The sequence below is a fragment of the Rana temporaria genome, chromosome 11, assembly GCF_905171775.1.
Source record: "Rana temporaria chromosome 11, aRanTem1.1, whole genome shotgun sequence".
NCBI classification, from domain to species: Eukaryota; Metazoa; Chordata; class Amphibia; order Anura; family Ranidae; genus Rana; species Rana temporaria.
In genome coordinates this window covers 83,233,039-83,259,295 of record NC_053499.1, presented here as the reverse complement: position 1 = coordinate 83,259,295, position 26,257 = coordinate 83,233,039, and the positions used below count along the sequence as shown (strand labels likewise).

The following is a 26,257-nucleotide window of genomic DNA, read 5'->3' as shown; positions in this document are numbered from 1 at the left end:
AAGGAAGGACACCCCAAACCAAATAGCAAGGGTGAACCGGGTATAGCACCCCTCTCTCAATGGTAGCCCATTGACTTGTAGCATGTAGGGAGGACCAGGACACAACAGCCCTTAGATGTGAAGCATAATACTACTTAGCAATGTCCGGAGCACCCAGACCACCCCTGGATTTAGGGGCAAACACCACTGAGCCCGCTATACGATGAGCCCCGCCACCCCATATAAACTTTAAAAAACTCCTACGTATTGCTTTCAACTGGGGAGAGGGTAAGGCAATCGGCAATGTTTCAAAGTGATATAGCAATCTAGGTAGAATGGACATTTTTAGGACGTTAATCCTACCAAGAAGGGAAATAGGATATTTTGTCCATGTCAGCAGGGACTTATTAATATCTATGACTAAAGGGGGGAAATTAACTGAATAGAGAGATGAGTAAGAGGGAGTAAGCAGAATACCAAGATATTTCAGGGACTCTGTACACCAATTATAGGGAAAGTATTCCTTAAGTTGAGACAGTAGGGTTGGAGAAATATGAATGGGAAGAGCCTAAGTTTTGGAAGTGTTAACCTTATAACCGGAAATGGCACTAAAGGAAGATAATAGTTTGTGCAGTGAAGGAAGGGAAATTAGTGGCTTGGTAATAGTGAGCAAAATGTTGTCCGCAAAGAGCGACAATTTATATTCCCCCTGTCGCATCACCACCCCACGAATGTCCGGATGAGAGCGAATAGACTCAGCAAGGGGTTCCAAGCATAAAATGAAAAGCAATGGAGATAAGGGACACCCCTGCCGAGTCCCGTTCGTCATGGGAAAGCGAGGCGACAGGAAGGACGACATCTGCACCTGGGCCGTGACTGTCGAATAAAGGGCCTCCAAAGCTTTTAAAAAAGGGCCTTTAAAACCATATACTTTTAAAGTGGCAAACATATAAGGCCAACTCAGCCTATCAAAGGCCTTTTGAGCATCTAAGCTTAAAATCAGGGCTGTGCAGGCGGATCTATCCAGGAGGTCTATCAGGTCTATTGTACGAGTGTTGTCCCCGCATGTCTGCCAGGGACAAAACCTACCTGGTCACTATGGATTAATTTGGGGATTAGTCTGGACAGCCTGGATGCGAGAATCTTGGTAAATATATTATAGTCAGAATTTAAAAGAGAAATGGGTCTGTAATTATCTGGTATGGAGGGATCCTTGCCAGGTTTCGGAATAACCGAAATGTGAGAGTGAGAGAAGTGAGGGTGCGGGGGAGTACCCTTGAACAGAGAGCTGTACAGGGTCAACATATGGGGAGATAGAATACCAATGAAAGTTTTATAGTAGAAGTAAGATAGACCATCAGGGCCAGGTGATTTATGTAGGGGAAGACTTTTGATTATAGCCGGGAGTTCCTCGGCACAAACCGCCGCATTCAATCCGGCTAAATCCGCTAAAGATAATCTTGGGAGCTTTAGGGTGGAGAAAAAAGACTCAAACTTATCTAGGTTAAAAGAGAAATGGTTTTCCGGAGTCAGGCAGTTGTACAATTTTCGGTTGAACTTGCCAAAAATATCTGACATCTCTCGAGGGCAGTGCGTCCTGGAACCATCCGATTTCACAAGGAAATCAGGGAAGGAGTGGAAAGGGCTTGGGTGCAGTTTGTTGACCAACATTCTGTGGGGTTTGTTCGAGAATTCGTAACATTTTTGTTTCGACCACAGTAAGGACCTGGCCGCCCTATCGAGATTCAATGATTTGATCTGTTCTCTAAGGGAGGTGACTCTACGAAGTCTCACCACCGTGGGGGCGCACAACAGCTCCCGCTCTGCGTCAACCAGAGCGGATGTCAGAGACTGAAGAAGTACATTCCTGTCTTTCTTTAATCAGGAGCTTTCAGCAATGCAAATGCCACGAAATATGGCCTTGTGCGCCTCCCACAGCGTAGAAAAGTCGGAGACTGACCCCAAGTTAAGTTGGAAAAAATCCTCCAGGCCTTTGGCTAGAACAGAACGTGAAACTTCGGATTGTACGAGATGGTCATTAAGACGCCAGTGACAGGACTTGGTGTGGGACTGAGAAAGCATGATATCTAACATGATGGGGGCATGGTCGGACCATGTAATGGGAGATATATCAGACTCGACCACATGGGGAATAATCGGGCCGAAATAAAAAAATGATCAAGACGAATACATTTTATGAGCCTGAGAGTAAAAAGTAAATTGTTTGGAAGATGGATGCTTAATCCTCCATGAGTCGAAAAGTTGGTGGGACCTAATACATTTACGGAAAGCATTAGATTGGCATGTAATCCTTTTAGATGGAGGGGCATTAATTAGAGTTTGTCTATCTCTGGTAGGGGACATTATCAAGTTGAAATCCCCACCAACAATCATAAAGGGTTGTGCATGATAATGGGGGGGGGAGTCAAAAAGTTTTTTAAGGAAGTCTATCTGACCAGTGTTAGGGGCATAAAGATTGACCAAGGTAAATGCAGTGGTCAGGAACTCACAGTCTAAAATGAGGAATCTCCCATGTGGGTCAGCATGTGAACCCCTGACCTTAATAGGACAAGTTTTTTTAATCAGGATGCCTACTCCTGCCTTGCCCGTGGAATCAGAGGCAAGGAAGGAGGTGGGAAAAAACCTAGAAGCAAATTTAAACGACCCTCCCACCCGGAAATGGGTCTCCTGGATCAGTATGACATCCGCACCTGAGGCCCTGAAGGACCCATCCAGCGCTTATTGACAGAACCTAGACCCTTCACATTATATGACAGAATCCTTAATGCCATGTAGGCGGGCTAGGTAAATAGGCTTGTGTACAAATAATGGGAATGGAAGATAATAAAACATAGGGAGCATAAAAACAGAGGTTTAGGGCCCAAAGACCGATGTGCCCTATCCAATCGCCAATCTATATCCACTATCCACTATAGTGGGGGCCATGGTGTTAAAAAGACCTAAGAGGTAGGTACGTAGATCAGGGTCACCTACTGTTTCGGGGATACCCCTGAAGCGCAAGTTCTGCCGTCTTTCCCTGTTCTCCAGGTCCTCTTGTTGCAGTTGTAGTTGGGAGACCGAAATGCGTAAGTTATGATTTTCCTCCTCTATAGCCTGTACATAGTTAATCATCTCATCAAACTTGTTTTCAAGGGTGTCTGTACGTTCTCCAATTTGGTTAATTTCTCCTCTCAGTTCCGCAGCTAACTTGCTCACCTCAGCCGACACATTATTTGTAATTTGTCGCAGCAAGAGCTGCAGTTTAGCGTCAAGCTTAGCATCTAGGATATCTGGGGTGAGGATTTCATGTGGAGAGGGAGAACCAATGACTGGATCCTGAGCGGTGTTCAGCGGAGAGTTTTCAACAGTCTCCGAGCTCATAGATGGGTCTAGAGTGGCAAAGGGATCTACAGGATGATTAGAGGTCACAGATTGTGACCTAGTGACAAAACATTCCATAATTGAACCCTTACAGTGTCCAAACAAAGGCTTATAATAACGTTGCTGCTGGCCAACTTTACCCATGGGGCGCAAATGAGAAAAAAAAGAAAAGAAAAAAGGAAGGTCAAGGTTTACCTCCAAATTTTAAAATGGCTAGAGTAGATGGGACCCCAAGCTCTTTTGAAAGTCAGGTTACATAACGATTGTAACAGGTGTCAGACCATCTATATATGTATCAGGCAGTGGCATAGAAAGGAAGTCCAGTAAAGCATTCAGTTTGGTAAAGGGAAGGTATAGGGTAAATGATTGGATGGGACAGGGAGAGCCTGGTGCAGTAAGGTGTAGCAAGATGGCCGCCGACTACCAGAGGTAGGCCGAAGCCGCGGTCTTTCCTGAGCAAGGTGGCCGACCGGGCTAACCACAAGTCCGTGTAGATCTGCAGAACCCCTCTCTAACAGCACTCGGGACCTCACGGGGATGGCAGCTATAGGGGAGGAGATGCTGTTGCCCAGGTACTCACTGCGCCCAGGAGAAGCGGATATCCCGGTCCGTAGGCCGCAAGATGGCGCCGCGGGGCTCTGGAATCCACGGCAGGGCCTCTAGGATCACACTTTAGGCAGACGGGCATCTAGGGGTCCCCGGGGGCACAGCGAACAGCGGAGCAGGCGGTGGCAAACGTCCGGTGCCCGGAGCGCAGGCTGCAGGGACGAAGGGCTCCAGAGGAGCTTCAGGCCTCAAGATGGCGGCGGTGAGATACGGATCCCGAGCTCAGGCCCAAACAAGGTTAGTCTGATCCAAAAAAAAAAGTTCAAAAAGCTGCTGGGGTAGTAGTGGGGAATGCCCCAAATCAGAAGCCGTGAAAACCGAGTGCCACAGAGGTAATCTGAAGCAGGGATGGCATTGGATTGTCTTTGCTTATGTGGAGCTCAGTACCCACATGTCCTCCCTGTTTCCCGTCCGGACACGCCCCCCCCCACTTAAATGCTTCTAAATACAAACCAGGGGGAAAATCTGGGTTCCCCAACAGATTTGCAAGTGGATGTCCTGCAGAATCAAGGGCGGAATGATTTCTAAGGCTATCCCAGAGCGCAAAGGGTTGTGATAGGGATGGGGCCAGTATGGGAGGAATGGTTTCTAAGGCTATCCCAGAGCGCAAAGGGTTGTGATAGGGATGGGGCCAGTATGGGAGGTCTTTTTTTGAGTAGGCACAATAAAAGATAGTTGAGAAAAAAATGTGGTGCAGCCTGTCTTTTAATGTTAAGCCAGTCCGGTTCTTTTGATTTGGATTAGATCGGAGATAACTGTGTTAGTCTAGCTGCAAGATAATATTTATGTAGATCAGGGAGACCTAGGCTTAACTTATTTCTATGTAGGAAAAGGGTGTGTTGGGGTATTCAATATCCTGATGAGCCCCAAGTGTACTTGAGTATTTTACTCTGAAGTTTTTTCAAATTAATTTTTTGAATGGGGATAGGGAGCGACCCAAAGTAATATAAAATTCTAGGGAGTAATGTAATTTTGATCGAGTTGATTCTCAAGTTATTTACTTCCTCAGGGTTTCCGTCTGGTTTAGGGATAACCGTGATATAGGCTGTGTTAAATGTGAGTGTCCCAAGGGGACTGCCTGTGTTTTAGCATTAAAAAACATGGTCGAATAGGGTTCTAAGATGATATAAAGACCTTATAATAGGGGATAGATAATCTGTCAGGGCCCAGAGCTGACCCTTTTAAGGCCTCTAACGTTTAGAGTTGGGATGGGGAGGTCAGTGCCAAGCTATTGAGTTTTTGTCAGGCTGAGAAGGAGAATTATACAGGTCAGAGTAGAAATCATGGAATGCCTCTGATTTTGACCGGATTGGCTGTAGGGGGTTGACCCAATATCCTGATTTTAGGCATAGTATGAGTTCTGATTTTGGGAGAGAGTTTTGCAGCGAGTAAAGATCCCATTTTGTTTGCGTGTGTGTAAGATTTATTACCGCTCCATCAAATTGCCTTTTCTGCTTGTGTAGTGAGAGCAAGATTAAAATCCAGTCTGGCTCTATCTAATAGGGCTATGGGAACCTTGGTGGGATCCCTTTTATGATTAGCTCATAGGGCTGCATATTCCGTTTCCAAGCGTTCTATGTCAGCCCTAAGATCCCGTTTGGTTTGGGTAGAAATTTGGATAATTTTGCCTAGAATGTAAGCCTTATGGGCAGCCCAAAGCACTTTGATTGAGATATCACCTGTGTCATTGAGAGAAAAATATTCCTTAAGTGCCTTATTTATTGATTCAATTGAAGCCGGACTTGACAGAATTAACTCATTGAGTTTCTATTGACCCTGTTTCCTACCTAGAATGTTGGAACAGATAGATATCATTACTATTGAGTGATCAGAGAGTGCAGTGTCTTTGTTTAAATTGTTTTTATTGGAAGGTTTTCAAGATACAAAACAAAGTAAAAAGCACAAATAGTACCAAAAGTACAGAGGTGCAAAGAGTAAACAGTAAAATATAACAGATATTCCAGGGATACAATACATGTAGCAACAAAGCTAGTCATCTCACTACCAGGACGGAGTAGTACATCCCAGGAAAAAATAAATATTAATTAAGGGGTAAGAAGAAGGGGGAAAGGGAGGGAAAATGGGAAGGGAAAGGTAAAGGATGGATAACCATGAGAAGCTAGGTAGACATGTCAAACAGATAAGATTGCTCTCAACACATTACTGCTATCATAAAATACATAAATGTGAAGATGTTATGGAGTCATTGAGAGTTAAACCACTCTGCCCAAGGCCCCCCACTGCTTAGCAAACTGAGCTCTCCTGTCTTCCCCACTTGCTAGTAAGGCTTCAAAGGTGTAGTTGGTTTGTGTTATCTCCAGGACTTCCGACACACTTGGGACATTATTAGATTTCCACCCTCTGGCCAGTAGTGTATATAGGTTTTGTGCTGCCCTAGGCCTGACTAAACTCGTGCACCCCCTAATTAAATATGACCCACCCCTTCCTGTCAAGGCCACACCCCTTTCTGATTAAGGCATGCTCTGAAATTTTTGTGTGGGGACACTAGTTCTTAGGGCCTGGGGGGGGGCAATGGATTCCCTTAATTTGCATAGATTTCCTCTCACTTCCTGCTTGGCTATGGGGCAGGAAATGAAGGGAAATCTCTGCAATGGGACAGGGATGGTAAAAAAAATAAAAAAAAAACACATAGTATCAAGCGCTCTCCCCATTGATATCTCTATAGACCATAAACAAAGGATAAAAGTTGGGAACAATAAAACTTCAAACTAATTTTGTGAAAATTAAAAAATGAGGAATATATAGTGCTCATATGGAATTACTATAGTCCATCAATTAAAAAGTCCACAGCACTGAATAGTGAAACGATGCTTTGCTTAGATGGCTGCCAGCTGACAGATGAAGCGATCTGTGAAGCAACAAGAAAAGAGACACAAAGCAGCGCCCTCTGAGCGTAGCAAGTGTGTTTAATATTGGGAATGTTTAAAAGACATATGAATCACCTACTCACATGTCTGATGTAGGTAAACAGCATAGTACATTGTAAGGGGTTCATCCGCGGGGGTCCCGGAGAAGACGAGATGTCCTCACGCTGACATGTGGTGTCCTGATCCGTACTGCAGCGTCGATGGGAACCAAAAGAGCCCTCGGAACTGAAGTGCGCAGTGCAGGTCTCCACTGTGTGCAGCTGTGGCTGCCGACTTCACATCCGGGCGCGGGAGGTGCACGCGTTCGAGGCTTTCCAGTCTCTTCTTCAGGCATAGTAGTGGCCATCTTTACTCTATCCGAAATGAAAATAAAAAAGTGTTGCCTATAGTTCTACTTTAAGCACAAATTTCTGATAACTTTATGGAGAGGACTAAGATATAACCATGCCAATGGTGCAGCAGAAAACATAGCACAGTGAGGAAAGTTTGTGGTCCAGGCTGATGGGACAGTCAAAATTAGAAGCAGTTTGTGTTACACTAACATTGTAGCGCAAGCCGGCGGGGACTCTTTCCGTGCTGCCCCCCCTGCAAAGTGCTGCCCTAGGCCTGGGACTTGTTGGCCTAGGCCAGGATACAGTGTTGCCTCTGGCTATTAACGATCTGGCCGCTAGCAAAATATGGGTAACTATGATACGGAGACCTGGGGGAAATCCTTCAATCCCCAGGTTTAATATTGCTAATTCAGGAGTGGGTGGTGTCAGAATACCTGTGATGTGTGAAATACAGTAAAACACACTTCTCCGGGGGCGTGGCCTGGAGCGGCATGAGATGGGACGCTAGTCTGCTGAGCTCCGCCGGCCGTTCATCCTTACAGCTACATCCTGGGACTTCACTCGCGCCTATACACGCTGAAAACCTCCAACGGACCCCGGACACCTCAGAGGACATGGCCCCGCCGAAAGCCAGCAAGTCGGCCGGTCCTAAAATTGACCAGTACCTCCGTCAGGAAAAGGACCCCCCGGGACAAGATGGCGGCGCCACGAGGGCGGAGGAGACGGCGGTTGGCGCGGACATAGCCAAGGTACTTCTGGCTATTACCTCTTGCAGGGAGGCTGTGGCGGCCTGTCAGACCACCCTCACGGCGAAGATCGAGGAGGTGAAAGTAGATATCTCCCTAGTACGGCAGGACATGCAGAGGCTGAGGTAGAGGGTGTCTGAGGCGGAGGTGAGATTGGGCACTGTGGAGGACTCCCTCCCCCCCCTCCAGCAATCCTCGGAAGCCATGCAGCTGCAGATAAACCAGCTACTACAGAAGCAAGACGACCTCGAGAACAGAAGTCGCAGGTGCAATATACGGTTTGTCGGCCTTCCTGAGGGGGTGGAGGGGAGAGACCCGTAGGACTTTCTGGAAAAGCTGCTGCGAGACCACTATGGCAGGGAGGCCTTCTCCCCCATGTTCGCCGTGGAGCGCGCCCATCGCATGTCGGGCAGGCCGCCGCCACCTGGGGCCCCCCCACGTACGTTCATAGCGAAATTCCTAAACTACAGAGACAGGGACACCATCCTTCGGCTGAGCAGAGAGAGGGGTAATATTCCCTTTAACAACAAAATGGTGGCCGCCTTCCCGGACTTCTCGGCTGAGGTCCAGCGCAGGAGGAAGACCTTTATGGAAGCCAAGCGCCGTCTGCGGGTCAAGCACGTGAAATACGCCATGCTGTTCCCGGCTCGGCTGCGTGTGGAGGGCGAGGATCGGGCCTACTTCTTTGAGGATCCAGAGGAGGTTCTGACTTGGCTGGAGCGGCAGGAAAGGCACAGATAAGTACTCTGTTAACTTTTTGTCCCTACTCACCTGGTCCCCAATAGTGCCTAGGCCCTACAGCTCGAACCTTCTTTTCAAAACCAAACATTTTTATTTTATTTTTCCTCATTTTTTTTTCCCCTCTCCCTGGTGCTCCCACGGGGGCCTAGAGACTTTCATCCTCCCGCATACCCCGGGGCTCTCCCCGATTCTCCCCTGTCTTCCCCCTGCGGGGTGCACAAGCCTATTGATACTGTTTGCTGTCTGTCCTTTGCCTGCCTGCCTTCCTCGTGGCGGTGGCGGGGGCCCTGAACAAGCACCCTGACAATGCTTTCAGACACCCGATGCCCCGGGACGCCCCTACATTGTGAATCCCCCGGGGGGGGCAACAATACACACTGGGCAGGGGTCCGCACCGCCCGCTTGGTTGAATCCTGAGTTGGAAGGATGGCCTGCTCGCTGCCCTGAATGAGGGGGGTGGGTCGCCTGCCTGTCCCCCCGAGCTGAACACTGGATCAATCCCCCCTTCCCTACTTTTTTTGCTGTATATATTTTGTCCCACTTAATTTCAACTTTTATTTTCTTTGCTGTTTCACATTGATGGATGTCCGCATAATCCTGTATTGAACTCTCCTTCCCCCGGCGGAGGGAGGCGCACTATTGAAGGGCTCGCAACGGACAGCGAGCGCAGTCCTATATTGTGCCAAAGCACGCAGCGGAATTCCGCCCCATTTGCAGTAACCCACTATCAGAATTGGGGGGCTGCCGCTGCACGGTTTCACCCCGGGAAGCCTGGTTTGCTGTTGCCTGGGATTGTGCTGGTGGCCTCCACATATGTACTCACGATAGCCTGCATACTTAAAGTGATATGGGTGCTGCTCATGCCATGTTGGCAGTTGAGGGTCCAAGCCCGCACCAGTTGGGGACAGTGCAGGGCAGGGTGGGGGGAGGGAAGGGTGCAAAAGTTTTGGGTTGTTGTTTTTTTTCTTTTAATTTTTGATTCACTAAAGCAAGACGTATCTAGGTGGTGCAGCATTGTGATGATGTGGTCATGTTGGGCTCTATATGTGCTTGATCGTGGTGTAATGATGTATGCAATCAAGGGTCATCTGAATCCTGGAGCCTTACACACTCCCTGGCTCATCCCATGGCCGCACTGAAGTTTTAACCTGGAATGTCCGTGGGATGAGAGACACGATCAAACGCTCTGCAATTTTTGTGGTGCTTAAAAAACTGAGGGCAGATGTTGTGGTCCTTGTGGAAACGCATGCCGAAGGCTTGGCCCAGAGGACGCTTCGGCGGCCGTGGGTGGGCTGGGGATTCCACTCGGTCCACACCTCTCACTCCAGAGGGGTCTCGTGCTCATCGCCAAAACGGCACATTTTGAACTCCAGGATCCGGTGATAGATCCACAGGGCAGGTACGTTTTCTTGAAAGGTAAAATGTATGGGGATGTGTTTCTCCTAATGGCAGTTTACATCCCGCCCCCCTTTCAGTCCACTGTGTTAGTGTCTGGATTTGATTTTATGGCCCTGCACCCTGACATACCAGCAATCTGGCTGGGTGACTTCAACAATGTACTAGACCTCTCCCTCGATAGAATGACCGGGGACCAGGCCGCGCCGATGGAGTCGCGCCCCACGAGATTTGCGAGGCTCCTCGCAGACTTCAATCTCGTTGACTCATGGAGATATGGCCACCCCTCGGACAGAGCGTATTCTTGCTTCTCGACCTCACACTACTCTATGTCCCGTATAGACTTAATCCTGGTATCTAAACCACTCCTCCCTAGACTTAGGGCCACTGGCTTCTCCCCCCGATCCCTTTCTGACCACTGTCCCTGTTGGGCGGAACTGTCCTTGCCCCAGGCCCGTCCACCGCCCTCATGGCGGTTAAACCCATTTTGGCTGACCCTGCTCCCGGGGGATGCGGACCTGGCCACGGAGTGGGAAAAATACTTTGCCGATAACTCTGGATCTGCATCTCCTCGGGCAGTTTGGGAGGCCTTTAAACTACACGCCCGCATGACACTCTCCTCCCGCATAAACTCCATTAAGGCTGTGTCTGCGGAGGCACTAGATAGGGCCACGGAACTCACTGAGGCAAAAGAAAGGGAATACAATACCAATCCAACAGCCGACCTGGCTGCGGAGCTTAGGCTCTGTATCAGGGTGGCTGACCAGCTACACTACGAGAAATCAAGGCGTAAATTTTATTTTCTAAAACAAAGAACGTTCGAACACGGGGAGAGAGCAGGGAAGTTACTCGCCTACTTGGTGCACTGTGAGGAGAGACCTCCAGTAGTGATCTCCCTGCGCTCCCCAGCAGGGGACCTTATAACGGACCCGGAGCAGGTAACCACTATGTTCCGAGATTTCTTCTCTTCCCTATATGACACGGTAGCTCCAAACGACGACTCCCTAGCGGAAACGTTTCTATCCGATCTATCGATCCCCCGACTGACCGCTCAACAGACTCTGACACTTGAGGAGCCGCTGACGGTGGAGGAGATCTCCGCTGCTTTGGCTGGCCTCCCGAAATCTAAAGCTCCGGGGTCGGATGGCCTGCCGGCCGAGTTCTACTCTACCTATGCTGACACTCTAGTCCCTAGACTCCTAGCCCTATACAACTCCATCTTTGATGGATCCGAACTTCCTCCATCAATGAGGGAAGCGACCATAGTGCTGATCCCCAAGCCAGGAAAGGACCCTCACCTACCCGAGTCATACCGCCCCATTTCCTGCTACAGGTGGACATTAAGGTTCTGGCCAAAGTGCTCTCAGCCCGCCTCAACACAGTGATCCTCTCCCTTGTGCACGTTGATCAGGCGGGTTTCATGCCAGGGCGGAACACCTCCTTCAATCTTAGGAGGCTGTTCATTAACCTTCAGGCCCCACACGACAATACTGGCTCCAGAATAATAGTCGCCCTGGATACCGCCAAGGCATTCGATTCAGTGGAGTGGCGGTATCTCTGGACATGCCTTGCAAAATTTGGACTAGGCCCTAGATTCATCCGCTGGGTGAAACTCCTCTATCAGGACCCAGTGGCCAGAGTACTGGCTAACGGGTGGCCATCAGACCGATTTCCTCTACGACGGGGCACGAGACAGGGCTGCCCCCTGTCGCCGCTGCTGTACGCACTAGCGGCGGAACCGCTGGCAATAGCTATACGCACGCACCCTGACATAACGGGATTACGGAGGGATGGAGTGGAGGAAAGAATAAGTACATATGCTGACGACACATTACTATACCTGGACGACTCTACTGACTCCCTCCCGGTGGCTCTGACCCTGATAGAGCGCTTCGGCGCTTTCTCGGGTCTCAGAATCAACTGGGATAAATCCCAAATTCTCCCATTAGACAGCTACCCGGTGACTGGTGATAGGGCCCTGCTTCCTCTGCAAAGAGTCGCTGAAATTAAGTACCTAGGAATCCGAACCACCAGAGACCCGGCAGACTATGTCTCACTGAATATCACGCCACTGTGTGCTATGCTCAAACAGAGAACTCAGGTCTGGGCCCGTCTCCCACTGGGAGTTACGGGTCGCATAAATTTAGTAAAAATGGTCTTGCTGCCAAAGATTTTATACATGGTATGGCATTCGCCGGTTTACCTGGTGCTTCGGTGCTTCAAGCAGATGGAGGCCCTCCTTAAACCATTCATCTGGGGCTCGGCGAGGCACAAACTCCCCTGGCACAAATTAAAAAACCCCACAGACCTGGCTGGACTGGCGCTACCTGATTTCAACGCATACTATCTAGCTGCCCAACTGTCGCAGCTTTTCCATGTAGACAAGACTGACAGGATCAGATTCCTCGGGCTTCTGTGCCCTACACGGACTCAGTCGACGGGCGACCCCTTAGAGGCAATAGCGGGGGGGGGGATGAGACTGACGGGGGACCGACAATCCCTGCTGTATCACTACAGAAAGGTGTGGAGCGTGGTTTCAGACAAGCTGGGCATCCCGACCCTGCAGGTCTACACTCCCCTGTGGCACAACACTGCCTTACCGGAGCTAGAGCGCATCCGCGACACTGAAATGTGGAGTTCTAGGGGGATATACTATCTGTCACACGTCACTAGAGGTGGAAAACTTAAACCCTTTAATATACTGCAAGCTGAGTATGACCTGCCCGATCATATGCTTTTCCGCTACGCCCAACTACGACACGCCTTCCGGGCTCAGTTTCCCCAGGACGACCTGATACTGGCTGACAATCCCCTGATGGCCGCAATTAAGTACCCTGACCCAAAAAAATTAATCACCCAATTTCACACCATGATCACGCTCCTGAGCGCGACGGTCTCTGCCTACGCCCTGAAGTCCAGGTGGGTGGGGGAGGTGGGTCCACTGGAAGATGATGAATGGAGTGATGCCCTGGATGCATGCAAAATGGTTTCCCCCAAGCTAACAGACCGCCTCACACAAACCTTTATCCTGAACAGAGCCTATCTTACACCCCTCAGGATCTCAAAATACAGACGAGACTTCCCCAATGTTTGCCCAATGTGTGCCCGGGATACGGGTACTTTCTTCCATCTGATGTGGCAGTGTGTTAAGATCCAGGCCTTCTGGGAACAGGTGGTGAAGTTCCTGCATGACAAGATGGGTTCCCCTATATCTCTGCAGCCAAAACCATGCCTTTTGGGTATATTCCCGGATGCAGAGATGAATAAGTTTTTAAAGATATTTCTGCATGAGACACTGTTTACAGCTAGAAAGGTTATAGCAAGGGTATGGATGCGTCCGCACCCCCCAGAATTCTCTCACTGGCTGGCAGAGGTCAACAGTGTACTGCCGTATAAAAAACTGGTCTATACCCACAGGGGCTGCCCGGCCAAATATGAAAAGATATGGGACAAGTGGCTGAACTCATCCCTAACCTGTTCCTAGACACTTAAGAATATTTATTACTGCATGTCATGCTCCTCCATACTGTATGGCCCACTTTATTTTATTTAATTTTTCCCTTTTTTTATATATATATATATATATTTTTTTCTCTTTGTATTCTATTACCACCTGATGCTTACTGTACCAGAACGCGTTTTGTATACCATGTAAATTGTTGTTTTGCTCAATAAAAACTTCTTTGATGTAAAAAAAAAACACACACTTCTCCAGAAGCTTGTAAGGTGTTTACACAGCCAGAAGATGTGGTAAATATTACCTACAGAACAACATTCTCTCCAGCATAGCGGAGAGACAAAGGGGGAGAATTTTGAAACCCGGTACAGTGTCAAGTACCACCTCTGGGCTATCTTTTGGGAAAGTTCCCAGTGGTTCACACATCTGGAAGCTTTATATATGACCTTAAATGCATATTGCCATTGATACGGTGTGAATGTTTTACCCAAGTCCAATTCCCACCTGCGAATAGGAGGGGCTACATCAAAAGTTAATTTATGTTGGAAAGGGTTGTAGAAGAGGGAGATCCCCTTAGTGGATGTGGGCGCTTTGGTGTAGAATCTCCATACATTATCCTGGACAAGTATGTGCTTAGACTTTAATGATTTCAAAAAGTGAGAGGCCTGAATATACTTAAAATTATCTGCACGCGGTAAATTAAATTCTGCCGCAAGTGATTTAAATGGTTTGAGCTTGTCATTACTAAACAAATCGTCAATCCATAGGATGCCGCTAGCAGCCCAATTAGAGTAAGTGGTGTGTGGGATAGCGTAGGTCAGGATTTCAGTGGGGACAGGGATGGCCACAGTATCAGGAGAGTTAGATGCCAATTTTCACAGCTCTCTCCAGGCCAACAGGGAGGCCTGAAGAATCAGTGGAAGTCGGCGCAAGGGATAGGGCCTCCAGACATCAAGGAGTAAGAGGGTGTGCAAGTTTGTGGTCGGGCTGAGGGCCCGGTCAATTCCGCACCACAGGACATCTGAAGATGGAGAAAACCATTGTTTGAGTTGGGCAAGTATGGCTGCCAGATGGTAGTCCTTGACGTCGACCAGGCCCATGCCCCCCACCGACCTGTATTTAATTAAAATGGATTTAGCACATCTCGGTCGCTTAGAGCCCCAGATGTAGCTTCTCAAAGTGTGTCAAAGCGTTGAGGTGACTATGCTTCAGAGGAATGGGTAGTGTACGAAAAATATACAAAATCTGGGGAAGTAGAAGCATTTTGAAAGAGGCCAAACGGCCCGACCAGGTCAGTTCGACTCTAGACAAGCGGTTAGCCTCCTTCCTTATTTTGTCTATCAAGGGGATGTAGTTGGCATCCGCAAGTTTCGAGGGATCTGCTGTTATTTGAAGTCCTAAATAAGGTATACTAGAAATGGCCCAAGAATAGGGGAAGGAAGTTTGCAAGTGCGATTGGAGACGAGGGGGAACATTCAGACCCAATATAAGAGATTTCGTAAAGTTAACCTTGTAGTAGGAAATTTGACTGAATTCCGTAAGAATGTGGCGTGCTTGAAGAAGGGATGTTTGTGGGGAGGTCAAAAAGAGGATGATGTCATCCTCAAAGAGACTTATGTTGTGTGACCTACCCAGGAATGAGAAGCCAGGTGTGCCTGTATGGGCTCTGATCTTTTGCGCCAGGGGCTCTATAAGTAAATTGAAAATAGAGGGTGATAAAGGGCACCCCTGTCTGGTGCCATTGGATATACAAAAAGGATGGGCGAGCATGTTGGAGGTATAAACCTGAGCACACGGGGAGAAATACAATGCCAGGATGGCCGACAGGATACTACCAGTGAAGCCAAATTTCTCAAGGACCCGAGACATATAGCCCAAATGCACCCTGTCGAACGCCTTCTCCGCATCCAAAGAGAGGAGCAGAGAAGGCGTCTGACGGGCCCCAGCGCAGTGCAGAATATCAACAACCCTCCTAGTAGCATCAGATGACTGTCTACCTGAGGTGAACCCTGTTTGGTCTGGGTTGATCAAAGTTGGCAATATAGAGAGTAACCTGTGAGCTAAAATCTTGGCATAAAGTTTAACGTCCTATATTTAATAATGAAATGGGTCTGAAATTGGCCGGACTGGTTTTGGGATAGTAACAATGAAAGCTTTCAGCATATCATCGGTGAAAGAGGCAGAGATTATCGCTTCAGAAAAGACCTTGCGTAACTGGGGGGCAAGGATAGAGTGAAAAGTTTTATAATAGCTGTTCGGCAGTCCATCAGGGCCAGGTGATTTCCCAGTAGGGAGGGTTTTGATCGCTCTCAGGATCTCAGGCTCTGTGATGGGGGAGTTGAGGGATTCCAGCTGCGACTGGGACAATACGGGGAGAGTGAGATCTGCTAAAAAAGACTGGATGGCAACATCAGCCGGTTGGGGGGGGGGGGGGGGTAGAAGAATCCTCCCTTAAATTGCACAAGGAGGAATAATAATCAGCAAAAGAATTAGCAATATCTTGGGGGTTAAAGATCTTACTACTATCTGAGGTACGAAGAAGAAAGGGGATGGTGGCCTTCACTCTGTGGTCTCTAAGCCTTTGTGCCAAAAATTTGCCGGCGCCGTTGCCAGAGGAATAATGCATCAGTTTGAGAGATTGGATATGTTTATCATATTGTTCCAGTAACAAAAGCCTGAGATCCGAGCGCAACTTAGATGATTTGTAATAGTCCAAAAAATGTCTCCGTTTGATTGGGGAATTCAAACCTTGGACATTGTGGAAGGCTATTTTAAGATGGGTTTGTGAGCTAGCCATGAGGACCAGGAGAGGCATACTCGCTTTCAACGTCCCCACTCACCCCTAGTAGTATTTTTTTTTTTTTCCTTTTTTTTTTTCTTCCACTTCAGACTCTACCTCAGAGTGCATATTTATGCTCATGTTCTGCGTGCCAGCCCATTGCATCTCTATTTTGGTTTCTCATCATTAGTGTCACTTTTCTTTATGTGGGTTTCTTTTTTTTTTCTTTTTTTTTTTTTATATTATTATTTCCTTTTCTTTTTTGTTCTAATTCCACTTTTTTTTTTTTCCCTTTTTTTTTTTATATATATATATATATATATATGCTATTGTATCGTGCACATATACAACTAAACACATATAGACCCATATGTTACTTCCTTTGCATAGAACAAAAAAGGCGCCAAGAGTTAACCCTTCCAAATTTTACCCCCCCTTATCCCTCTCCTCCCCCCCCCCCGCCTCACCCTAGACCTTCTCTCAAGACCTCTAATTCTTTCTAATTTTCTTCTAAGAAAGCGTTTAGGTTTCTTCCCTTAACTTTTCTGCGTAACTCCATGATTTCTTGAAAATCCTCCAATCCTCCCATTTTGTGCTTAACCAGTTGAGACCCGCACTATGGTCGAAAGACGTCCACAGCGCGGCTCTCAACTGCCGGGTGGACGTCCCTGGACGTCCTGCTGTTGTTGTTCCCCGTGCGCGCCGCTGGGGGCGCGCAGCGGGGAAACAACGTGCCCGGCGCATCGCTCGGGAGCCGATGCGAGTGCCTGGCGGCCGCGATGTCCGCCAGGCACTCGCAATCGTCGGTAAACACAGCCGGTAACACAGCAGGACGTGGAGCTCTGTGTGTAAACACCGAGCTCTACGTGCTGTGAGGGAGAGAGGAGACCGATGCTGTGTCTCTTTACATAGGGACACAGCATCGGTCACCTCCCCCAGTCACCCCCCACACAGTAAGAACACAATGAGGGAATACATTTAACCCCTTCCTCACCTCCTAGTGTTAACCCCTTCACTGCCAGTCACATTTATACAGTAATTAGTGCATTTTTATAGCACTGATCGCGGTATAAATGTGAATGGTCCCAAAATTGTGTCAAAAGTGTCCGATACGTCCGTCGCAATATCGCAGCCCTGACAAAAAAAAAAAATCGCAAATCGCCGTCATTACTAGTAAAAAAAAAACAAAAAAAAAAAAACATAAATCTATCCCCCATTTCGTAGGCACTATAACTTTTGCGCAAACCAGTCGCTTATTGCGATTATTTTTTTTCTACAAAAATACGTCGAAAAATACGTATCGGCCTTAACTGAGAAAAAAAAAATGTTTTTTAAAAAAAATTGGGATATTTATTATAGCAACAAGTAAAAAAATATATATATTTTTTTTAAATTGTCGCTCTTTTTTTGTGTATAGCGCAAAAAATAAAAACCGCAGAGGTGATCAAATACCACCAAAATAAAGCTCTATTTGTGGGGAAAAAAGGACACCAATTTTGTTTGGGAGCCACGTCGCACGACCGCGCAATTGTCAGTTAAAGCGACGCAGTGCCGGAAGCTGAAATTTCGCCTGGGCACGAAGGGGGTTTATGTGCCCAGTAAGCAAGTGGTTAATAAGATATTATTGCCCTCTAAGCCCGCTTTCAGTTCTTCCATTTTATATGTTTCTTCGACCGCATCGATCCATTCCCAAATTAGAGGGGGGGCTGGGTCTTGCCACCTTCTGGGGATTAATCTCTTGGCAGCGTTCAGGAGGTGCGGTACAAGTGTTTCCCTGTACCTTTTAATGCCTTCTTCTCCCCCGTGGAATAGAACGACCCACGGGTCCATCTTTATCTTTTTCTTTATAATCTCTTCTACGCAACCCAATATGTTTTCCCAGAACTTATTTATCTTAAGGTAATCCCCACCAAAGGTGTGCCATATTTCCTGGTGATCTACAGCCCCTCCAGCAATCCCCTGTCTGCCCCTCTTTAAATTTTCTTAATTTATCCGGTGTCATATACCACCCGGAGATACATTTAAAGCACATTTCCGCCGTGCGGTTGTCTACCGCGGAGGAGTGTGTCAGAGTCAACATTCTCTCTATTGTGGCCCTATCCCGCTGTGTGCCCAATTCCCTTTCCCATTTTTCAATGAATGGAGGTGTGCTCAGCTCCCCTATCTTCAGTAGAATCCTATATAGTTTTGAAATAGTACCTTTAGATCTTTCTGTAGTACACATTTTTTCCAATTCTGACAACTGATCTCCTGACCTCAATGGGTGTGGGAGATCTTGAATAAAATGGTTTAGCTGCTGGTACCTCCACTCATTGATTTCCATTAAGTTTTTATTAAGTTTTAACTCCTGCAGTGTTTTAATGTGACCCTCATTCATTATATCCCTTAATTGTGCAGTGTCTTTTTTAATCCAATGCCCCCCCACTTGTGTCATAACAGGTGCGAAAAAATCATTGTTTTTCAGTGCTATCAGGGGTGAATTATATTCCTTCTCAACTTTTCTATATACTGTGTCCCATATTTTCAGTGCATTTTTTGTTATCTCGTGTAGGTTTATGTCCAGTGTCCTAAATTGGGGAGGATTCCAAATTATCTTATCTAACCTTGCCTGTGATAGTTCATTTTCTAATCTTACCCACCTTTTTTCTTTGTTGACTCTGGCCCACTCCACCACTCTTGTTAATATAACCGCATCGTAATATCCCCTAACATCCGGGACGGCCAGCCCTCCCTTTTTTTTTGATTGCCTTAATGTTTGGAATGATATCCTATGTTTCTTGTTCTTCCATATAAAATTCATAATTAGTTTGTTAAGGGCTGAAAGCAACGTTCTTGGGAGTGCTATAGGGATCATATGGAATTTATATAGGATCTTAGGCATGATGACCATTTTACAATAATTGATTCGTCCTATCCATGACATTGCTCTGTTTTCCACCCTTTTTGTCTCTTTCTTAATTTTGTTTAGCAGTGGAATAAAATTTATCACATAGGTTTTTTTGATTGATTTTGCTAACAAGATCCCAAGATATTTAAGTTCGCTGATCCAAGCGAAACGATGGTTCGCTTTCAGAAGTTTTTCTTCTGTCTTACTTACGTTTATACTCATGATCTCCGTTTTGGTGATATTTAATTTAAAGTTTGAAATTTCTCCATATTCATTACAAAGGTTTAATAGGTTTGGGATTGATATTTTGGGTTCAGTTAAATAGAAGAGGACGTCGTCTGCAAAAGCTGCGAGTTTGTGTTCCTCCTCTCCTATTTTGATCCCTTTTATTTTTTGGCAGTTGCGGATCTTGGCTAGCAGGGGTTCCATTGATAAAACAAACAGCAGGGGTGACAAAGGGCACCCCTGCCTCGTTCCGTTTTTCATTTGAAATGTTTGCGAGAAACTGCCATTTATTTTTATTTTAGCCATGGGGGTCTGATAGAGGGCGGCAACCCAATTCATCATCTTCTGACCAAACCCCATTTCCTTTAATGTAGAAAGCATAAGTCCCCAGTCTACCCTGTCGAACGCTTTCTCTGCGTCTATCGACAGGAGTAGACCTGGGGACCCCATTGCCCTCATTCTCCGAATTATCAAAAGGGTTCTTACTCCGTTGTCTCTCCCCTCTCGCCCCTGAATGAAACCCGTCTGATCTGGATGTACTAATTTGTTCATTTTGTGCTTAACTCTCCCGGCCAATATCCTTGCGAACAGTTTTATATCTGTATTGAGCAAGGATATTGGCCGGTAGCCCGAGCAGCTTTCAATGTCTTTTCAAAAAAGAAAAAAAATTGCAGTGATGTAATCCATACTTGACCTGGGATACGGAAAAATATACTGCACGATCCGATTCCGCCTCCATGGTAGGCGCCTGCCGAATGATGCTACATCTGCCATGACAGCTCCTAAATAGCTGAGGTAAGTGCCACCTGTCACAGACACGGGTAACCCCCCCCCCCTTTGACTCCACAGGGGTTTCCGGCGGTTTCCCCATGACATCACAGTTAACCCCCCCCTCTGACGGCACGGGAAACCCCCGTGGCAACAGAGGGGAGTTGGGGTCACCCGTGACGCCACTGGGAAACCACCGGAAACCCCCTTTGCGTCAGAGCATTTAAGAGCGGGTGTAGCATCATTCGGCGGGCACCTCCCATGGAAGCGAAATAGGATCGTGGCGGCATTTTTCCATATCCCAGATCGAGAATGGATTACATCGCTGGATTTTTTTTTCTTTTTTAATATACGACGTTTCCCAAGCTGTGTCTTGTTTTTTACAATTTTTGAAACCTTTTTTTTGGTGAAATGGTAGGGGTACACTGTACCCCATTACCAATTCACATAGGGGAGGTGGGATCTGGGGGTCCCCCTTGTTAAAGGGGGCTTCCAGATTCCAATAAGCCCCCCGCCCATGGCCCCCCACAACCACAGGGCAAGGGTTGTGGGGGTGAGGCCCTTGTCCCCATAAACATGGGGACAAGGTGCTTTGGGAGTCTTCGTCCCCCAAAGCATCCTCCCCATGTTGAGGGCATGTGACCTGGTATGGTTCAGGAGTGGGGGCGCTCTCTCGTCTCTCTCTTTTCCTGCTGCCTGCCAATTTGCGTGCTTGGGTAAGGGATTTTTGGGGGGAACCCCATGCCATTTTTTATTTTGAAGGGCCTGATATGGATTTTGAGGGGGGTCCCTAATCCATTTTTTTTTTAGAAACTTACGTTCGACTCGAACATCGGGCTCATCCCTAGTACAGACGACCAAGTCACAGCCTTGCAAATCTGAGTCATAGAGGCTTGTTGATGAACCGCCCATGAAGCACTTACTTGAAAAGGCAGAACCCTTCTTTTCAAACCATAAGCCTGAATTATAACCTGACAAATCCACTTCGAAATAGTCGATGTTGACGCTGCCTGCCCTTTCCTAGGCCGTTCTGGCAGCACAGAGCATCAGTTTTCCGTATCTGAGCTGTCACCTTAAAATAGAGCCTAACAGGTCTCACCACATCAAGAGAATGTAACAATTTTTCCTTGGAAGAACGAGGATCTGGAAAAAAAAAAGGCAAGGAGAAATCTTAGTAGCATTATTAAAATCACTGCTCCCGAAAAAAACTGTCATTTTTATAACTTTTTTTTGCATTGATACATGTCCCCTGGGGCAGGACCCAGGTCCCCAAACACTTTTTATAACAATAACTTGCATATTTACCTTTAAAATTGTCACTTAGATTTTTTCACGTTCGTGTCCAAATAGGCTTTAATGGTGTTCGCGTATTCAAATAAATTTTTTGCCTGTTCGCATGTTCTGCTGCAAGCCGAGTGTTCGACTCATCCCTAGTCTGTACATACATTTACAACATTTTATCAGTAAGACGTAAGGCGGCAAGAGGATGCCGCTTTTGGGCGCAGTGTACTGCAGACAGCAGTATAGATCCTTGCGTCTGATGGCGGCCTGCTTTGATATGTATCTCACTCCCCTCAGAAGCATTACATTTTTATGGCTGCTCTGTGTCCCGTGAAGTATGATAAAGAAAATAGGATTTTTATAATGTCTTACCTGTAAAATCCTTTTCTTTGAGTACATCACAGGACACAGAGGTCCCTCCTCTCCTATTGGGATATATATTGCTTTGCTACAAAACTGAGGTACTTCCTATATGGGAGGGGTTATATAGAGGGGGACTTCCTGTCTTAGGTGTGCCAGTGTCCATTCACCTATAGGTGGCGTATAACCCACATAGTAATTACTATGGCTGCTCTGTGTCCCATGATGTACTCCAAGATAAGGATTTTACAGGTAAGCTGTTATACAAATCCTATTATTTTTTTCTGGGATGGATGTGAACGATATAAACGGACAAAAGGACACTAGGATGAAAAACGTGTGTGTTGGAGAAATGCTGTAAGCAGACCCAGTGTGGTCTCACAACTAACTAGGATAAGGTGACCAGATTTTTAAAATGAAATCTGGGGACATTGTTTTTTTTTACTAGTAATGGCGGCAATCAGCGACTCTTTGCCCATCGCCACCACCACCCGCCTCACAGCCTGTCAAGTCTCACTCTCTGGGCCCGGCTACTACTGGGTGGGTAGCGGAGGAAGATCACTCTGCCAGTTAAGGCAAGGAGATAAACAGGCAGGTGGCTGGCCAGGACTTGAGCCAAGGCAGAAGAACATGCGAGCGGAGCTGAATGGGCATGCACCAGAAACTGAAGAAATATTCCCTCCACTCCGACTAGCACATGATCATCAGAAAGGGGCACAGATAATGGGAAAAAAATACACCACCCTAAGCTAGTAGGAGCGGGGGGGTGTAATTCAGATTTTTTTTATTTTCATTCTGCACTGACTGTCTTTCAAATTGCCCCAGCCCCTGTTCCAATCCAATCCAGGGACAAAACTGGGGACAGACTTGGTCCGGGGACAGTGTCCTCAATCAGGGGACTGTCCCTGGAAACCGGGGATGTCTGGTCACCCTAAGCTAAATACCTTTGTGACTACTTACTCCTGGGGGGGAGCCTTTTGTTTTTGGCTGTGTGTACTTTAACTCTGATAAATAAACATAGGCAGGAAGTCTTTAAACACACTTTGGCATCTGGATTGCCTCTCTGTGAGCTTGAAGCTCATCGTCAATCAACAAATGGCAAGACCCTTTTCTGATAAGGTTTCTTGCTTAAACAGCACATTCTGTACAATGATCAAATTATAAATTGTCCCTGTGCATCTAATTCTTGCCATTTAAAAAGGGTCCACAGTATTTGTTTATATATTTTCTGTGACACAGTAAGTGAATTCAGTCTTTCAAAGGTAATACACAGCTGATGTCTAAATTTGCTGCAGGTTTCTATATTCTTATATATATAAAACTCAGTTTAGTTTCTGGAAGGAAACATTTTCAGACAATATGGCCTTTGAGGTAACATAGTTAGCCTGAGGACAAACCCAAAGTCAATGTGCTATCATGCCTGTCAAAAGGCTTGAGGTCCCTATCAATATCAAGGTTTGTATGAAGTGCCATCTGTTTGCTTCTATGAGAAAATTTAACCTCAGAGAATGTCATGCATATCTTTAAGAAAGTATGTTAATAATTGTAAAAGGCGTAATGTAGTCTGATCTGTGTGGTTTCTGTTTTATGCTGATTTATTTTCTGAAACAAACATATTAATACATGTTAATAAATTAAAAACGTTAAAGGTGTTGTAAAGGTAAAAAATTTTTTTCCTAAATAGCTTCCTTTACCCTAGTGCAGTGCTCCTTCACTTACCTCATCCTTTGATTTTGCTTTTAAATGTCCTTATTTCTTCTGAGAAATCCTCACTTCATGTTCTTCTGTCTGTAACTACACACAGTAATGCGAGGCTTTCTCCCTGGTGTGGAGAGGGGGGATGGGGCATCAGGCAAGTCAGGACACACTCTACTTTGCACATAGAGAAATGAGCTGTGTGTTAGTGGGTGTCCTGACACTCCTGCTTGCCCCCTCCCCCCTCAGGAGGCTTTCTCCACACCAGGGAGAAAGCCTTGCATTACTGTGTGTAGTTACAGACAGAAGAACAGGAAGTGAGGATTTCTCAGATGAAATAAGAACATTTAAAAGCAAAATCGAAGGATGAGGTAAGTAAAGGAGGACTGCACCAAGGTAAAAGGAAGCTATTTAGGGGAAAAAATTACCTTTACAACCCCTTTAAGGTGAAAATGCAGAAATATAGTTTCAAGAATTCTCTGATTAGCTAATGTACCCTCTGAAATAAAGAAGTCAGTATCTTTTGACAACTGCACATAATACTCCATGAAAACAAAAACAATAGTCAGTGCATTGTAGATACTATGGAGAAGTCCCACACTATTTTTCCAGGTCTTCGAGCCTTGAATAAGCAGTATTCACTGCAAACCAATGATAGTGGTGAACCTGAACTTCATCTTTAGTGCTGATAGTGTTACTTTATTGTAGAAGGACTTGTAATTCCAAAAGGGTTTACAAACCTGTTTTCACAACTGTATGCAAGTTTTGGCTTTATGCATGTATTTTTAACTTGTCACTTGTTATGTAATAATAAATAGAATGAGGGTAGCCCCAGGGTTCTAATTCATTAAAGAGTACAGAGGAGATTGTGTGTTGATTTTCTTTCCTCCACTTTTAAGTGCTTGAATAAAAAAATCAGACCTTACAAATAAACTGCTATGAATATTTTTAAATGTTTTTTGTTTAACAGGACCAGGGCTTGTTTTCGTTATATATCCAGAAGCAATATCTACCCTTCGAGGATCTACATTTTGGGCTGTAGTATTTTTTATTATGTTGCTTACCCTTGGCATTGACAGTGCTGTGAGTATCCCTTTTAATAGTGGCATAGTACAATTAATAATATATAGGTTGAATGCGATGCTTGTATTATTATTATTTTTTTCTTTATTTTATATATTATCTCATCGTACATAAGGAGAGATACAAATCAGCCTGCATAATAGCCAAGCACTCATATTATTTATGAGTAGGGTTGAGCGAACCCGAACTGTGAAGTACGGGTTCGGTACAGACTTTTGTTTTTTTTGTACCCGGACCCGAACAATTTGCTGAAAGTTCGGGTTCAGGTCCGGTGTTCGGCAATGTAATGGCGGGCTGCAGGGCAGCCAATCACCATTTGTTTTACTACTGTGACTAAGAAGCCATCACAGCCATGCCTACTAATGGCATGGCTGTGATTGGCCAGTGCAGCATGTGACCCAGCATGTGACCCTAACTCTATATAAGCTAGAGGGACATAGCACAGCTCGTCACTCTGCTTTAGATAGGGTAGGGAAAGGCTGCTCTGATCTGAGGGAGAGATTTAGATAGGAGTCGGACTGTCCTGCTACAGAAATCATATTACACCAGCACTGCATATGTTCCTGTGAGATACTCTGCATATTACACCAGCACTGCATATGTTCCTGTGAGATACTCTGCATATTACACCAGCACTGCATATGTTCCTGTGAGATACTCTGCATATTGTAGCAACACTGCATATGTTCCAGTGAGATACTCTGCATTAGATACTTTAGGGAAAGGTTCCAGATTGTTATTATAGGGAGAGAGATATATAGGAGTCAGACCTGCTTCACAAATCAAATTGCAGCAGCACTGCATATGTCACTGTGAGATATTCTGCATATTACACCAGCACTGCATATGTTACTGTGAGATACACCCGTTATATACTTTTCTTCTATTGTGCTATTCAAAAAACATCCATTTAGGTAAAAAATAAACATTTTGCAGTGTTTCCTCCATATCTGTACGTGTGAGATAAACACTTTAGCTAGTGTTCTTCTATTGTTCTATTCAAAAAACACCCATTTAGGGCAAAAAAATATATTCTACAGTTTTTCCTCCAGTGTCTGCAGTCTTTCCTGCATATCTGTACGTGTGAGATACACACTTTACATACTGTTTTCTATTGTGCTATTCAAAAAAAAAAATATATATATATACTGTATATATATATATATATATATATATATATATATATATATATATATATATATATATATATATATATATATATATATATATATATATATATATATTTTGGGCAAATACTTTTTTTTTGTGTGCGTTTCCTGCCCATCTGTAGGTGTGAGATAAACACGTTAGCTAGTGTTCTTCTATTGTTCTATTCAAAAAACACCCATTTAGGGCAAGATCCTACACTTGAGAAATATGAGGAGAACGTCAAATAAGGGACGTGGCCGCGGTCGTGGTGCTGCTGGTGGAGCTCCTGTTGCAGGGAGAGGACGTGGTCGATCTGTGCCAGCTACACGCACAAGTGAAACACCTTTCTCAGGTGCGAGTAGGCGACAGAGCCTGCAGCGGTATTTCGTTGGGCCTAATCCAGCTCTACGAATGTTGAGGCCAGGAGCAGAACAGGCGGTAGTAGATTGGGTTGCTGACAGTGCCTCCAGTTCCTTCACATTGATCTTTCAGCACAAGACTGGTT

General features: G+C 45.9%; 1 protein-coding gene across 1 annotated transcript in view; it reads left to right on the top strand.

Moving 5' to 3' along the window:
• The window catches only part of SLC6A2 (solute carrier family 6 member 2), an 821,078-nt gene that overhangs the window by 433,363 nt on the left and 361,458 nt on the right, over positions 1-26,257 (top strand). Inside the window, exon 9 of the mRNA XM_040328742.1 lies at positions 24,491-24,603. Within this exon, the coding sequence (XP_040184676.1) occupies positions 24,491-24,603 (113 nt within the window). The remainder of the gene's footprint in view (positions 1-24,490; positions 24,604-26,257) is intronic.